The sequence below is a fragment of the Rhinatrema bivittatum genome, chromosome 5 (genome assembly GCF_901001135.1).
Source record: "Rhinatrema bivittatum chromosome 5, aRhiBiv1.1, whole genome shotgun sequence".
In the NCBI taxonomy this organism is placed as follows: domain Eukaryota; kingdom Metazoa; phylum Chordata; class Amphibia; order Gymnophiona; family Rhinatrematidae; genus Rhinatrema; species Rhinatrema bivittatum.
The window spans coordinates 88,687,501-88,702,865 of NC_042619.1; the positions used below are offsets into that span (position 1 = coordinate 88,687,501).

Genomic DNA, 15,365 nt, shown 5'->3' on the forward strand with positions numbered 1-15,365 from the left:
GGCCTAGCCCACCAGGGGACCGCTCAACCTGCTCAGAAGCCCACGTCCTTCACACCAACGGGATTGGGAATGACGTCTGTACAGCGCGCCGAGCAAGGAGACCGGAGGAAGTCTCTCTCAAAAACCCCTCAGGTCTCTAAATCGGGACGCAACACTTTTTTTTTTTTTTAAACTTACCTGGGCTCAGCGCTTACTGGCTGAGTACAGTGATGGTCTCCAGCTACAGGGGGAGAGGGCTTTGGTCGTCACCGCTTGCTCGGCTTCCTACACGTGCTGCCTTTCAGCTGCTTAAGCAGCAAAGTCCATGCCGGGTACTGGCTACTAGACCAAGGCACACCTCTGAGGGATCTTGGAAATTGCCTCAGGAATTATCAACTGGGGGAGGGACCTTTAGATATCACCGCAAGAGAGAAAGGCTCAATTTTTTCTCCAATTTAAATGAAGAATTTCATCTTCCAAAAAGTACAGCAATCCCCACATGGAGAGGTACAGACACCATCTGCTGGAAATGGAGAAATACTGAAGGGTGAGATTACTGCATGGATGTCTGTAGGGTGATGTCAGCTTTGAAATCTGTCTCTGTCTCCCAACTGCTTGCAGGAGAGCTTAACCCATTACTGTATCTGGCTACACGCTAGGAAATAGAATGTATTTGGTGCATCATCTCTTCCCCATTTTGTGGGCTTTAAAATTAACGATGTCGTGGCTGTTGAACATTGTCTAGCATCTGCAATCACAGAGCATGGCATCTTTTATCCAGTCACAAAATTAATTTTAGCATTGCACAGATATACCTGCAGTCAACCTTACATGTGAGCTTCCAAAGAAGGAAGAATGCAATGCTTATTATGATCATTGACCAATTATAATTGAGTAACCTGAGGCAGTCAGAGTACTTGCCCAAAATACCAGAGTCAGTTTCAGAAGGGATTTAAACGTCCATCCTAGCACTTCTGACTCTTAAGTCAGAGTTATAACCTGAATTAAACAAACAACCACTGGACCATACCCCCATGCAACGATATGAACATGACAGCTATTTCTGGATGGACTGTACACATTATGTTACAAAGAATGGTGGGGGGAGCAACTTACCTGAGATTTTTTAACAACTAAACTTAAGAGGAAACACTAAGAAAAAATAATTCAGCACCATCTTTCCCCACAACAATTGCACATATTAAGACAAATTACTTACTGTTTCCAAGTCTTTAATTTCATTCTCCAGCTGTATATTGTGTTCACTCATTCTCATAATGAGATCAGAGACAGACTGCCTTGGGTGCATTGACTGATCAAACTGATGATACATATGTCCCCAAAACCTGAGAGAGAAAGCACATTCACATTAGATGCAGCATACGGCTGTACCACTGGCAGGTAACAGAGAAAAATCAACTTACTTAAAATTGAAGGGTACTGTATTTGGTTCCAAAACTGTGAACCTCTGAGAAAAGGTGGCATCATAGAGAGGATTTAGATACTTCTTTTTGTCATTCAGAAGATATGGCCATAAGGAATACGTCTTTTCTCTCAACCTGCAAAAAAAAAAAAAAAAAAGCCCGCACAAGCTTTGATGCGAATGCTGATTTACCTTAGAAATGTAAAAACAAAAAGCACTATATCTGAAAATGCAAATTAAATTCCTATTACAAACCTGATGTAATAATAAAAATAAATCAAGTAAAAGTTAAGATGCTGTCTGATGTACTGGCCCTGGACTTGGCAGTGCTCTCCTGATAGTACTGGCAAAATCTGGGTGCTTTGCCAGTCAATAGGCTTGAGCCCTGAGAGAGAAATGATGGCAGACATGACAGGTGTGATCCCTGCTGATATAAGGACAGCATAGGAAAATTGGTTCTTACCTGCTATTTTTCGTTCCTTTAATACCACAGATCAGTCCAGACAAGTTGTTTATGCATCCCTACCAGCAGATGTAGGCAGAGAACAAAGCCTTGAGGCACTGGTACATAACAGAATATCACCTGCAGTCCCTCAGTATTGAACTGTACCCAAGCCAAAGAATTAGAAGCTACAAAATCCCATCTAGGGCCAACAGGTAAAGCAGGGCTGAACCCCCTGCCCTGGAGTCTCTGTCATCTCCAGAAACACAAAAATTAAGTACAAAAACTCTTCAGACTATATTACATAGACTATCAGGAAACAGTCTTTCGGCAGTGAGAGGGAGGGTCTCTGGACTGATCTGTGGGATTATAGGAATGAAAATTAGCAGGTACGAACCAATTTTCCTTTCCTATACATACCCAGATCAGTCCAGACAAGTGGGATGTATCCAAGAACTCCTAAACTGGACAGGAACCCGAAAAACCCACATGCAATATACTCACCAAAGATGCATCCTGCTGTGCGCGCACGTCCAAACGGTAACGTCTGGTGAAAGTGTGAAGCGAAGACCACACTGTCGCTCTGCAAATCTCCTGGGGAGAAAACAATTGATGCACTGCCCAAAAAGCTGCTTACGCCCTAGTATAATGCGCTTTCAGCCTCTCTGGAATCTTACAGCCCTTACAAATATACGCAGAGCAAATAGCCTCCCTAAGCCACCGTTAAATCATGGCCTTCGAGGCCTTATCACCTTTCTTCGCTCCTCCAAATACAAAAAGATGATCTGAGCGCCGAAAAGAATTAGTGACCTCCAGATAATGCAAGATAATCCAGTGTACATCCAAAAGATGTAGTTCCCTCTCCTGAGGGGAATCCCTGGACCACACTGGGAAGACCGGAAGATCTACCGTCTGATTAACATGGAAAGAAGACACCACCTTCAGTAAAAAGGAGGGAACTGTTCGCAGTGTAAACCCATCATTAGAAATACACAGAAAAGGGTCTCTGTACGACAGAGCCTGCAACTCTAAAATCCGCCTAGCTGAACAAATTGCCACCAGAAACACTGTCTTCAAGGTCAGGTCCTTCAATGTTGCCCTTCTCAAAGGCTGCCCCCCCGAGAATCCGAAGAACCTAATTGAGGCTCCAAGCCTGACACAATTTCCAAACTAGCGGTCGCAAATGTTTCACTCCTTTCAGAAACAGAACCACATCAGGATAGGGGGCTAACCACCTCCCTCGCATCTTGCCCCTAAGGGAACCAAAGAGGATACTTGTACGCGAAAAAAGTATAGGCCAAGCTCTTAGACAACCCTTCCTACAAAAAGGATAAAATCTGGGGCACATCTACAGATAGGGGGATCTAGCCGGCGCTGCTGACACCAGAAGTCAAAGACCCTCCAGACCCTGCCATATGCTACAGAGATAGAGGGTCTCCATGCCTGGAGAAGGGTAGAAATTACCTGCTCCAAACAGCCCTTCAGATGCAAGCGCTGCTTCTCAAAAGCCAAGCCACGAGACAAAAGTGATCCTCCCGATCTGAAAATATAGGTCCTTGTCGCAGCAAGCGGGGCAGAGGGGCCAATCTGAGGGGCCCCTAGACCTTGAGATACACGAGATCCGCGAATCAAGGGTGACGCGGTCATTCTGGTGCCACCAGCACCACTGATTCCAGATGCAACTATGCACCATAGAACACATCCAATGAGGAGCCAAGGAGGAAACATGTACAACAGGATCCCCATTGGCCAAGGGCACCCCAAGGCTTCCATGCCTACTGTACCAACCTCTCTTCTGCGACTGAAAAACCTTGCCATCTTTGAGTTGGCCCGCAATGCCATAAGATCCAACTGAGGCATGCTCCATCTGGCACAGATGCAATCTCAAGCTTCCAGGGACAACTCCCATTCCCCCCAAGTCCAACTGCTGCCTGCTGAGGAAATCCGCCTGCACACTGTCCACACCTAAGACATGAGATGCTGCTATCACCTCGAGATGGATCTCCACCCAGACAAACAACAGTCGACCTTCCAGCGCCACCGCATGACTGTCTCCCCCTGGCAGTTGATGTATGCCACTGTCGTTACATCATCTGAAAAAACCCAGATCATCCTGCCTTTGATCCAGGGGAGAAATTCCTCTAACACCTGAACCGCCCTTGTTTCCAGGCAATTTATGGACCAGGTCCTCTCCTCCACTGACCAAAGGCCAGGGCCGACCGCCCCAGGCACACCGTACCCCATCCTTGAAGACTGGTGTCCGTGGTCACTACCACCCAGTCCTGGGTCTCCAGATCCACATCCTTTTCTAAGTTGGGACGCAACAGTCACCACAACAGACTGGATTTGGACTTTTGTAGGAGAAGTTATGGCAGATGATTCACCTCTGACATGGGATTCCACATGGATAATAGTGTGCTTTGCAATGGGTCTCATGTGCACAAATGCTCATAGAATCAAATCCAACATGGAAGCCATGGACCCCAGAACCTGTACATAGGCCCAGACTGTTGGCACTGAATGATACCAAGAACTCTCCTATGAAGTTTGCCGCCATTACCATTCTTAACGTCTCCATCAGAAAACGCGGCACCCTTAGGGCCCTGTTTACCTTCTGCAAGTCGAGGATGGGCAGATACATGCCTTCCTTCTTGGGCACCACAAAATAAATGGAGTAACTTTCTCATCCCTGCTCCTCCCTTGGAACAAGAACGATCGCGTTGAGGCACTACAGCCTCTGCAGATTCCCCTGCACCATGCCTCTCAACGTGGGACTCCAGAAAGGCTTCCCTGTCAGGATGAGAAGAATCTAGTGCATAGCCATCTCGGACCACTTCTAATACCCAGCGGTCTAAGGTAATCTTGGCTCACTCCTCGTAAAAGCTGGATAATCTGCCCCCTACCGCTTCTATGGAAGAATGGGCGATGCTGGCTTCATTGCAATGATTTTCCACCACCGGCTCCTTGGCCGGCACCATCCCTGGCTAGTCTTCAGGCTCCTTGAAAGGACTGCCAACATCTTGCTGACTGCTAAGTCCCTGTCCCCTAGGTGGGCTTGCCAGACCCGAACCTATGTGAATCCCGAAACACCTTCTTGCCAGATTTCTGATCCTCAGGCAACTTATTTCCCTTGGACTCGCCCAAAGTCTGCATCAACTGATCCAAACCCTCCCCATTCAGGAGCTTTCCCTTAAAAAGGAAGATTATACAGCTGGGCCTTGGACCACATGACTGCTGACCAATTTCACCACCACAAAAAAGTCTGCAAGCTGCTACAGCCAAGACCATGCTCCTGGCCGAAGTGCAAACCAAGTCATAAAGCGCATCTGCAACAAAAGCCACTCCAGCCTCCAAGCGCGCTGACTGCAGAGAATCCTCATCCCCGGAAGACGCTTGCTCTCTTATCTTCTGCACCCAGCATAGACAAGCTCTCTGCATCATGCTACCACAAATCACGGCCCAGAGACTCAAGGCAGACACTTCAAAAGCAGCTTAAATTGTATCTCCAACTTGAGGTCCTGCACATCCCTCAAAGCGGCAGCCCCCGCCACTGGGATGGTCGTCTTCTTGGTCACTGCTTGAAACCACCGCATCCACAGAACCTCCAAGGTCTCCTCCACAGGGGATAAAGCTTAGCCATTACTCTTCTGACCTTCATACCCACTTCCAGGAGTCCCACTCCCAGTTCACCAACTTGCGAATCTTCTTCAGCAAGGGAAAGGCACTAGGGGGCCTCCGCAGAGCATCCAGGACAGGATTCACGCCCTTATTACCCAACTCCTCGAGTCACCTTCACCCCCAATTCCTGCAAAACCTGTGGAACAAGAAGACGCAATTCCTCCTTTTTAAACAAGTGGACTACTCGAGGGTCATCACCCTCTGAATCCAGAAACTCATCCGGGTCCGGATCATTATTCGCATCTGGGTCCGCATTCGGGGTTGCATCCACGTCCACATCCGGGTTGGTGCTCTGCAACTCGAGGGGATCCTCCAGCATATCATCATAATCTTCCCCATCCCTGGGGTCAGCCTCTGAACCTGCTCGACCCAAACCAAGGTGTTGCAACAGGTCCCCGGATCCCCCTGCAGGGGCCACTTTAGGGTTCTTGGAAACACGAAAGAGCAGTCTCCCCTTTGGATGCTTGATCCCCATGCCCTTCCTTGCCAGGAAGGCCTTATGTAGGAGTAGAATGAACTCTGAGGAAAAGTCTTTGGGGTCCTCAGGAAGGCCGCCCTCCGAATCTTCACCCCAATCGAGATCTTATGTCCGTGATCCCCAGCAGGTACAGCTATCCCCCTCAGACCCCCTGGGGCCACAGCCGGGGTCCCCGACGAATGAAGGACCCTCTTCTTCGAGGAACCCCATGAGGTCCCTTCATCCCCCGCCTTGCATCTGGAACACAGGGATTTACTGCTCAGCTGAGCAGACCAAACCCCACAGGCCCTGCAGGCCACCACACGCAGTTTTGGTGCCATTCCACAAGAGGCACACTGCAGAACAGGCCCCACACGTTGCTCAACTGTCACGCTGTGCGAACACATATGGCATGGACAACAGGCCTAGTAGGCTGCACATGCAGCAGCAACAGCGCGTGTCAGCCAGTAACAAAAACCAGCCTGAGCGGTACGTGGAAAATTCCAGTCTGTCCCACTGCAAAGTCATACGGCAGCACAGGCCCGAGACCCTGACCAGAAAAGAACGGCAAATCGAACCGCATCCGCGGTCCCTGTTAGCCAGGCTGCCATTTCCCTCACCACCCCCAGGGCCCCCAGAACGAGGGAGAAGGGAGAAAAAAAAAAAACCCTACCATGCTCTCCTGAAGTGCTGACAGCACATGTACCAGAGAGGCACCGCCCGACTATTCCCTTAAGAAAGTCAAATACCTTTTTTTTTTTTTTAAACAGTTTAACTCAGACAATAGGGCCCTTCCCTGATAGGCTGTTGAAGACTCAGAAGGAAGCATCAGTGACCCTGAGGGAGCCAGTCCCCTGGCTATCAGGATCTCCAGCCGGCCAAGGATGAACACCAGCCAGGGGTTTCCAATCCCCGGTCGCCCTGCTTCACCCGAAAGATGGTCCACGAAGGAGCCTAACAACTCAGGGAGCCTTCGAAAACTTTGAAAACCACTTCTCTCTCTCAATTTAAATGTGGTCAGACTGCATGTTTGCACCTCTATCATCTGTTGGGACTGCAGGTGGCACTCTTGGTTATGTAGCAGTGCCTCAAGATTTTGTTCTCTGCCTCCATCTGCTGGTAGGGATGCATAATCCACTTGTCTGGACTGATCTGGGTATGTACAGGAATGAAGGAGAGCCCCACACCACTACCAGGTCCAGCATCACCCAGGCAATAATTATAGGGAGGGAAAATGAATAAAGTTAAGTGAAAAAAAGGATAAGAAATTACTACAAGTGTAAGATGAAACTAACACTAAATTTATTTATTTATTAGATTTTGTATACCGGCATTCATATAAAAACATATCATGCCGGTTTACATCCCTGGGCAAATATCAATTAACACATTTGCAAATTAAAATTAACCATTTAAAATCTATATACATAATATCAGTTTTTCATAATCACAGGTAAAATCCAGCACAGGTCTGAGATAAGTGAATGTTATCATCAAGGGCTGTTGGTGATTTCAAATCAGTTTTCAAGGGAGTTTATGTTGACATCATTAGAATCTCCCTCACAAATATCCTGCACTGTTGGTGATCTCTACAAAGATGCTAACATATGAATAGGCACCAAACCTAGAAATTAAAGTACCTTCATGCCCTGGAGACAATTCTTCCAGAATAAGGCAGAGGCACACTGATAGAGCAGTTTCAGCATGTTAACACATCTATGTTTATTCTCTTAAATAAACTGGAGATTTTGTTTGCAGTAATGATGGCCTATAATGCCTTCACAACGCTAGTTTCATTGGAAACAAAGCTATTGCCGAGACTATAATGCTGAAAACCCCTAGCCACAAAAACAAGACATACAAAATGCAGGAGTCTCCCTTGCACTGAGATTCTCCACACCAGCTATGCATGATCTAATGCACCAACTATATTGTGTTTGTAGTAATAGACATTTGAGCAGCTCATTCTGTTCAAATCTTGACTGGTACCTGGACACTGGTTTTAGCTAAGGGCGTGAATCTGGTTTAGGTTCACTTGCATCAAGTGCAGCAGCCATAGATGGGAAGCCTCCTTACTTGAGCTCTTCACGGTCTTTTTGGCAGTTTCGAAGAAAGTTTCCAAACTGGCATGAGTGAACGTGCTCATGGATCTGCAGCAGGAGTGCTTCATTGTATTCAAAAGCTTGTGGGAATTGCTCAGTCAAGTGCCACACACATTCTAAGAACTGAGTGAATACCGGAGACATTTCTTTGGGCTCTCCATCCAACTGGCCACATCTGCAAATAAACAAGTAATGTGTGTACAAATATCCAGTGGAAGATTTTTATGAACCATATCTCAAACTGTATGAAAACATTGGCTTCAGTTAGGATGCTGGAGTCTTCTAAATCATTCCCTGGATTGCAATACAATACTAAGGCACTATAAATTATTATGCTTTATAGTGTGTTGAAACCCAGGGAATGCTGTGTGGCAGAGGGGGAAGAGGGAAGGAGTAACATGGTAATTCCATTTGTCTTGTTATTTAGGACCTGTTGCCTCTCTTGTTGTATCTGATCAAGGGCCAACCCCCCCCCCCCACAAAAAAATAAAAAAAACCACACCTGCTGAGTGAAACAAACAGTTCTGTTATCATTTAAACATGTGTTTTGCTTTTTAACTGCTGTTGCCTCTATGTACTTCAGTGCAACCTTCCCCATGCTTCTCCTGCTCTAACTTAGGAAAAAGTAAAGCTGCTGGCTTCCAAATGTCGTAACTTTTCTGAGACATGTACTGCAACTGCTAACTTTATTTAAAAAAAAAATAAAAATTGGAGAAATTACTTACCTGATAATTTTGTTTTCTTGTGTAAACAGATGGACTCAGGACCAATGGGTTGTGCTCCCCTGCCAGCAGATGGGGACGGAGTCAGGTTTCAAAGCTGACGTCACCCTAGATATGCCCCTGCAGTGATCTCAGCCCTTCAGTATTCTCTTCAAAATCCACCGTGGACATACGAACGAAAAAACTCAATTTAAAATGGATAACTATAACTGTACTCAAGAAAACACTGAACCCCATTAAGAATACAGATGCCCTGAACTAGGGACTCGATGACGGCTTACCCTTAATCTCTTGGAATCTATATCCACTCCACGGGCGAATACTTGGCACAGTTCTTGGGCAGCCGTGGGTGGGATGCAGAGTCCATCTGTCTACACTAAGGAAAACAAAATTATCAGGTAAGTAATTTCTCCATTTCCTAGCGTGTAGCCACATGGACTCAGGATCAATGGGATATACAAAAGCTACTCCCAATCGGGGCAGGAGGCTGCTCGCAGTCCAGTTAACACCACCCTTGCAAAGGCCGTGTCCTCTTGAGCCTTTAAGTCCAGGCAATAATATCTGGAGAAGGTGTGCAAGGAGGACCACGTTGTCGCTCGGCAGATATCAATGGGGGACAGCATTCAAGCTTCCGCACATGAGACTGCCTGAGCCCTGGTGAAATAAGCTTTAACCTAAGAAGGTAATGGCTTTCCTGCCTCTGCATAAGCTCCCGTGACCTCCTCCTTAATCCAGTGAACTATGGTAGCCCACAAAGCTGGTTTGCACTGCTTCCTTCCACCGAGAAGGACAAACAGGTGGTCCCATCTTTCGGACCAGTTCTGAAACTTCTAGATACAGCACCAAAAGTCTATAGACATTCAAATGACGGAGGAGGCACTATTCCTCCGCGTCCCTGAGCTTATCTAGGGAAGGCAATGAAATGAACTGATTCAAATGAAACTCTGAGACTACCATGAGCAAGAAAGATGGAACTGTACGAAGCTGTAATGCTCCTGGAGCATTCAAGAGCAGTGGTTCTCAACCTTTTTTCTGTCGGGACACACCTGACAGATGGTTCTCACATGCATGACACACTGAACCCATGATCGTCACGGGGCTAGATGGAAAAGTACAGTTTGCAGCCACGGGAACCCCCCCTGACCCACAATAATGGATGTAAAGCAGATTTACGACATTCCCCATACAACTCACCCTATAAAAAAGATATTCTGGTTCTGGTGTCATCTCAGTAACAGCAATTCAAACTCCTTCTACTACCAGACTCAATAGCCCTACTTGTGAAAAGGCAGCAGTTAACCACCAATGCATGTCCTCTTCAGAAAACACAACAAATAAGACTGATACAAACACTCCCAGATACCTCAACAACTGTAAAGGCTCGTGACTGCTCTTGTCCAGGTTTACTAACCAACCAAGTTCCTGAAGCAAGGTCACCCGGAGACTTTCTTCCATGGACTTAGCCCGGATCAGTCAGTCATCTAAGTATGGGTGTACCAGGATTCCTTCTCTTCTCAATACTGCCACCATGACCACCATAATTTTGCAGCGCCCCTTGTCTATGATTGGCCAGCCCAGGGGCTCTCAATGTTTCCACCTCTACAGAAACTCGACATTTCAGAGGTCTTGGCCCTTTGGAAGAACTCAGTCCTTTCATAGTCGACAGCCCAAGAGAGGGGCAGGTTCGGGTTCAAGACTGTCCCGAAACTCCGAATAAATTTTACCGACCCATCTTCAGAACGAGGAGACAGGGGGTCGACTGTCTCTCTTTTACTGAAGGTGGGTCGAGATCACTTCGGACAAGTGGGTACTGGAAGTCATATGAAAAGGATATGCACTGGAATTTCACAGCACTCCTCAGGACATATTCATGTCGTCTCCTTGCCACTCCTAGCAAGAAAGCAGGCAATGGAGATTACTCTTTTAAGGCTCCTCAGGATGAGGGCTGTAATCCCAGTACCTACGCCCCAGGAAAATACAGGGCGTTATTCCATCTATTTCATCGTATCCAGGATGGGGCGAAAGGAACCTTTGGTAAAAGAGAGAGTTGACCCCCTGTCTCCTTGTTCTGTCTTGGAAAATGTTCTTGGGGCAGTGGCTAGGCCAAAGGGCAGTGCCCAGAACTGATAATGGCAACCCAGTACAGCAAAGCGTAAGTGATGGTTGTCATTTTCACATGGAAACCTTGCGCTCTGTGATAATGGCCATACAACTGGGAGAGTTACTAACCTCCCTGGAACTATCCAAGGCCTACCTACATATTCCAATCCGTCAAGAACACCAATGCTTCCTACGCTTGCCATACTGGGTTGCCATTAATCAGTTCCGGGCACTCAGATCTGGAGTACTTCCAGTTAAGGCAGCCAATCCATTATCTGAATGGGAGGAGCTGGGCTCAGCAAAGTCAGGGGAGGCCAAATCCCCTTGGGCTTCCTCACAATGCAGACAAGTTAGAATCCAAGTCAAGCTGAGAAACCCTATCATGACAAGCAGCGCAGAGAGCAAGGCGCTTATGTTTCTTGGCTGCCGGCGCCATTGGTGGCGGTAACTATGTTCGATTGGTTCGTGCTTCATTTTATGTGCACAAATTTTGAGCGCCTAGGCATGGTGAAGTGCACACACAGCCCGTGCGCCCAGCTTTTCCTGTATCTTGCACTTTATTGTGCGCTTAAGTACCCGCACAATGTTATGCGTGCGTGTGCAAAGCCGACGCACTGCGCATACCGACATCCTATGGCGGGCAATATGAAATGCACAAAGATGAGCGCAAAGTGTGCTGACCAAGATTAAAGCAGGGCCTAGCCCACCGGGGGGGGGGGGGGGGGGGGGGGGCACTCAACCTGCTCGTAAGCCTACTTCCCTATGCCCCAAACGGATCGGGAAAGATGTTGGTTCGGCACACCAAGCAAGGAAACCGGAGGAAGTCTTACCGAAACCCCTCTTCTCTGTAGGTAAAGTTTTTTTGGGGGTTTTTTTTTTTTATTTACCTAGGCTCAGCACTTACCGGCTGAGTACAGAGACTGTCTCTGGCTGCATGGGGAGAGGGCTCTGGTGTCACCGTCACGCTCGGCTTCTTGCACCCGCTGCCCTTCAGCTGCTTAAGCAGCAAAGTCCACGCTGGGAACTGGCTACCAGACCAAGATCTCTGAAATCGCCTCAGGAATTCTCAGTTTGGGGAGGGACCTTTAGGCATCACCGCAGGAAAGCAGGGCTTAATCTTTTCTCCCATTTAAAAGTGGAATTTCTTCTTCCAAATGGTACAGCGATCCCCATAGGGAAAGCATGTCTACATCTGCTGGAGACGGAGAAATACTGAAGGGCTGAGGTCACTAAGGGGTGTATCTAGGGCAGTGATGGCCAACCTTTTGAGCTCAGTGTGTCAAAATTCATTAAAAAAACCGAGCATAACTCGGGTGGTGTGTCACTTCTAGAAAAATCCATAATTGTGATATTTGTAGCTCTAATTAATAACAAAGTTATAATTTTAATATGTACTGTATTTATTAATAAAGCAAAAACAAATAATTCTTTACCTTACCTGCTTAGTGACTTTTTTGTTGCTGAATTTCATCGGCTAAATCTTCAATTAAAACACTCTCTCCCCCTCCACCCAAACTCTTACTCCCCTAGATTTTCTCATACACACTCATGCTCTCACACTCACTGGCTCCCTCACATACACACACACCCAGGCAGGCTCCCAGTCATTTTCACACCACTCCCGCTCCATCCTCCAGGCAGGCACCAATTCATTCTCACACACACAGACCCCAGGCAAGCACCCATGCATTCACACACATACACCCCCAGGCAGAGTCCCATTCATACACATGCACACACTGAAGGCAGACCCCCCCTTCTCTTTTGCCAGCAACCTCAGAACCTCTCTCATTCCTCTGCTGCCTCTGTCACTGCTGCCACATGACTACTGGGGATGTTGCTATTCTTGCACATTCCCAAAGATTACATGTGCCAATCACTAAAAAGAATTTTTTTTTTTTTACCTTTGCTGTCTGATCTTTGTTTTCTAATTGGTTGGTCACAGGCTTTTTTTTTTTCCACCTTCCCTTTCTTATTTTTTTTTTTTTTTGCCAATTCCTTTTATATTGTCTTTTTTTCTGTTTCTTTTCTCTTCATCTTCTTCCCTCAAACACACAGTCAGGTTCTCATTCTCACATGCATTTCTCTCTCTCACACACAGGCTCTCACTGTCACATGCTCTCTCTCATACAATCATTCATACACACAGGCTCTCACTGGTACATGCTCTCTCTCATACAATCATTCATACACACAGGCTCTCACTGGTACATGCTCTCTCTCATACAATCATTCATACACAGGCTCTCACTGGCACACGCTCTCTCTCATACAATCATTCATACACACAGTCTCTCACTGGCACATGCTGTCTGACTCACACACACAGGCTCTCTCTCTCACTCCCACATGCTGTCTTACTCAAGCACATGCAGTCTCTGCAAACATTCAGGTCCTCACACACAATCTCTCAACTCATCTCATACACGCACGCACACACACACCCACCCACCCTCTACAGACCCTCAGCCTCTCTCTCACCTCTCGGCCTCCTCTTCGCGGGTCGCCGCAGGATGGGCTCTGCAGCAGCCCTGCTACCGGGCTTCTTCCTCTTCTCGGGCCGCTGCGACTTGGGATTCGCGGCGGCCCGTACGCGCAAGCGCTGCTCCTCTTCTGCACGCGCTGATGCTTCTCTCCTTCCTGCCCACGCGGCTCCGGCAACATTTACTTCCGGGGCCGCACAGGAAGGAGGAGGAGCATCAGCGCGTTTAAACGCAATCTTTTTCTTTGGGCTGTGGTGACGTGGGCCTGTCGCTGCGCCGCATGCGCCCGGGGGCATTGGGGGGATATTAAAAAAACTAATTTTAAAGGGTTGGCGCAGCCGATAAAAAAAAAAAAAAAAAGGCTCGGCGCAGCCAATTAAAAAAAAAAATTCGATAGTCCTGAAACACTACGCGTGTCAGCAAAAACGGCTCGGCGTGTCACCTCTGACACGCGTGTCATAGGTTAGCCATCACTGATCTAGGGTAACATCAGCTTTGAAACCTGACTCCGTCTCTATCTGCTGGCAGGGGAGCACAACCATTTCCTAGCATGTAGTCCATCTGACTACATGCTAGGAAATTACCTGTCATGTACAAAACCTTCCTAGCTTATTTTTACTTAACAAAATGCAAAATTTCATAATCATGTAAATGTGGAGTTATTGTAATTTTAATATTGAAATAAAGGCATCAACAAAATTAAACAATTTGATTTATGCCTTTTAAATTTAATTCACCTAAATATGGGCTGAAAGTTACACTTTGTGCAGTGAACACAGATAAATAGTGAATTTTAGTACTCACCAAAACTCCTTAATTGCCTGCAAAATAAATCCCTAAATTTACACTTTATAAACCGCTTGGATCAGAAGCCCTAGTTATAATAAAATTAAAATAAGTGGCAACCCAAAAAAAAAAAAAATCATGGAAAGGGGAATCCTGGGCCTACGCAAATTCCTATCTCCTTTCGGGTTCGAGGGTGCAGCATTCCAGGCCTTCACCTTTGAACAGCAGCGATACAAAGGCGGTAAACACTTTGAACCTTGACAAACCCTTTGAATATTGACTACATAGAGAACACCTGAGCAGATTTGAAATAATATGCCCACCATGTACAGAATTTAAAAAAAATGAAACTAACAACATCTTCTCTTAACCAGCTATCCAAAACATTTTCACATAAAAATATACACATGAAGCGCCAGTCTGCATGCATAAGCATAAATCAGCTGCCTATTACTTTTCATACAACGTGATCCATTATCTGATTTTGCAAGGAGAAAGCAAGAAAAGCAGAGAGATAGATGAATTCTCCTTGCCTATATCTTGCCACAGTCAGGAAGCAGATATTCAAAAACAGCTAAATTTAGGTACCTAATTGTCAGCCTAAGTTAGGTATAGCAAAATGGGTTTTATAGGAGTTGTGATTTGTTTTGCCCTAGGGCTTGTGTTTCCCCAGAGAAAGCGCATTTGCTTTGAGCTGACCTGAAGGTGGTGTTTAATATTTACAATAATGTAGCTTAAACTGAGACTTGGGGTGCTTGCTCTATTCAGAGCGAGGCTTGAACAGCATAATCTCCCAGTATCCTGCGGTGCCATTGGTCAGAGAACTTTTACCAATGCTGTGTGCCCCGATTGGCCCTTCAGACACAACTCATAGAACAAGGCCTGTAGTTGCCAGAATTCTCTGTCTTGGCTGGGAGTACAGAAAGAGATCTCTGTGCTAAGGCCTTCCAACTCATGTGGACAGCCACCCCTGAAGCTCCCCAGGCACTGCTTTATTTAGCTAGCATTTACTGTTTACAGCCTTGTTATTTTACCTGTTACTATTTACAAAAAAAAAAATCTTTTTTCTGTTCACTGTTCCTGCTTTTCTTCAATAAACTCTTCAGTTTGTTAGCTCTGTTACGAGACAAATTCATGAACCCAGTATTTTTCTGTATTTGGTAGGTAGGCATGTTTCTAGGAACCGTCAGGCC

The 15,365-nt window shown here is 46.5% G+C and overlaps 1 protein-coding gene across 3 annotated transcripts in view; it reads right to left on the minus strand.

The window, feature by feature from the left end:
- The window catches only part of MTMR6 (myotubularin related protein 6), a 116,342-nt gene that overhangs the window by 24,555 nt on the left and 76,422 nt on the right, over positions 1 to 15,365 (minus strand). For all 3 annotated transcript variants that reach the window (XM_029602561.1, XM_029602560.1, XM_029602559.1), the window contains exons 11-13: positions 8,056 to 8,256; positions 1,404 to 1,538; positions 1,199 to 1,325 (exon numbers count right to left, since the gene is read on the minus strand). In XM_029602561.1, coding sequence (XP_029458421.1) covers positions 1,199 to 1,325; positions 1,404 to 1,538; positions 8,056 to 8,256 — 463 coding nt within the window. The remainder of the gene's footprint in view (positions 1 to 1,198; positions 1,326 to 1,403; positions 1,539 to 8,055; positions 8,257 to 15,365) is intronic.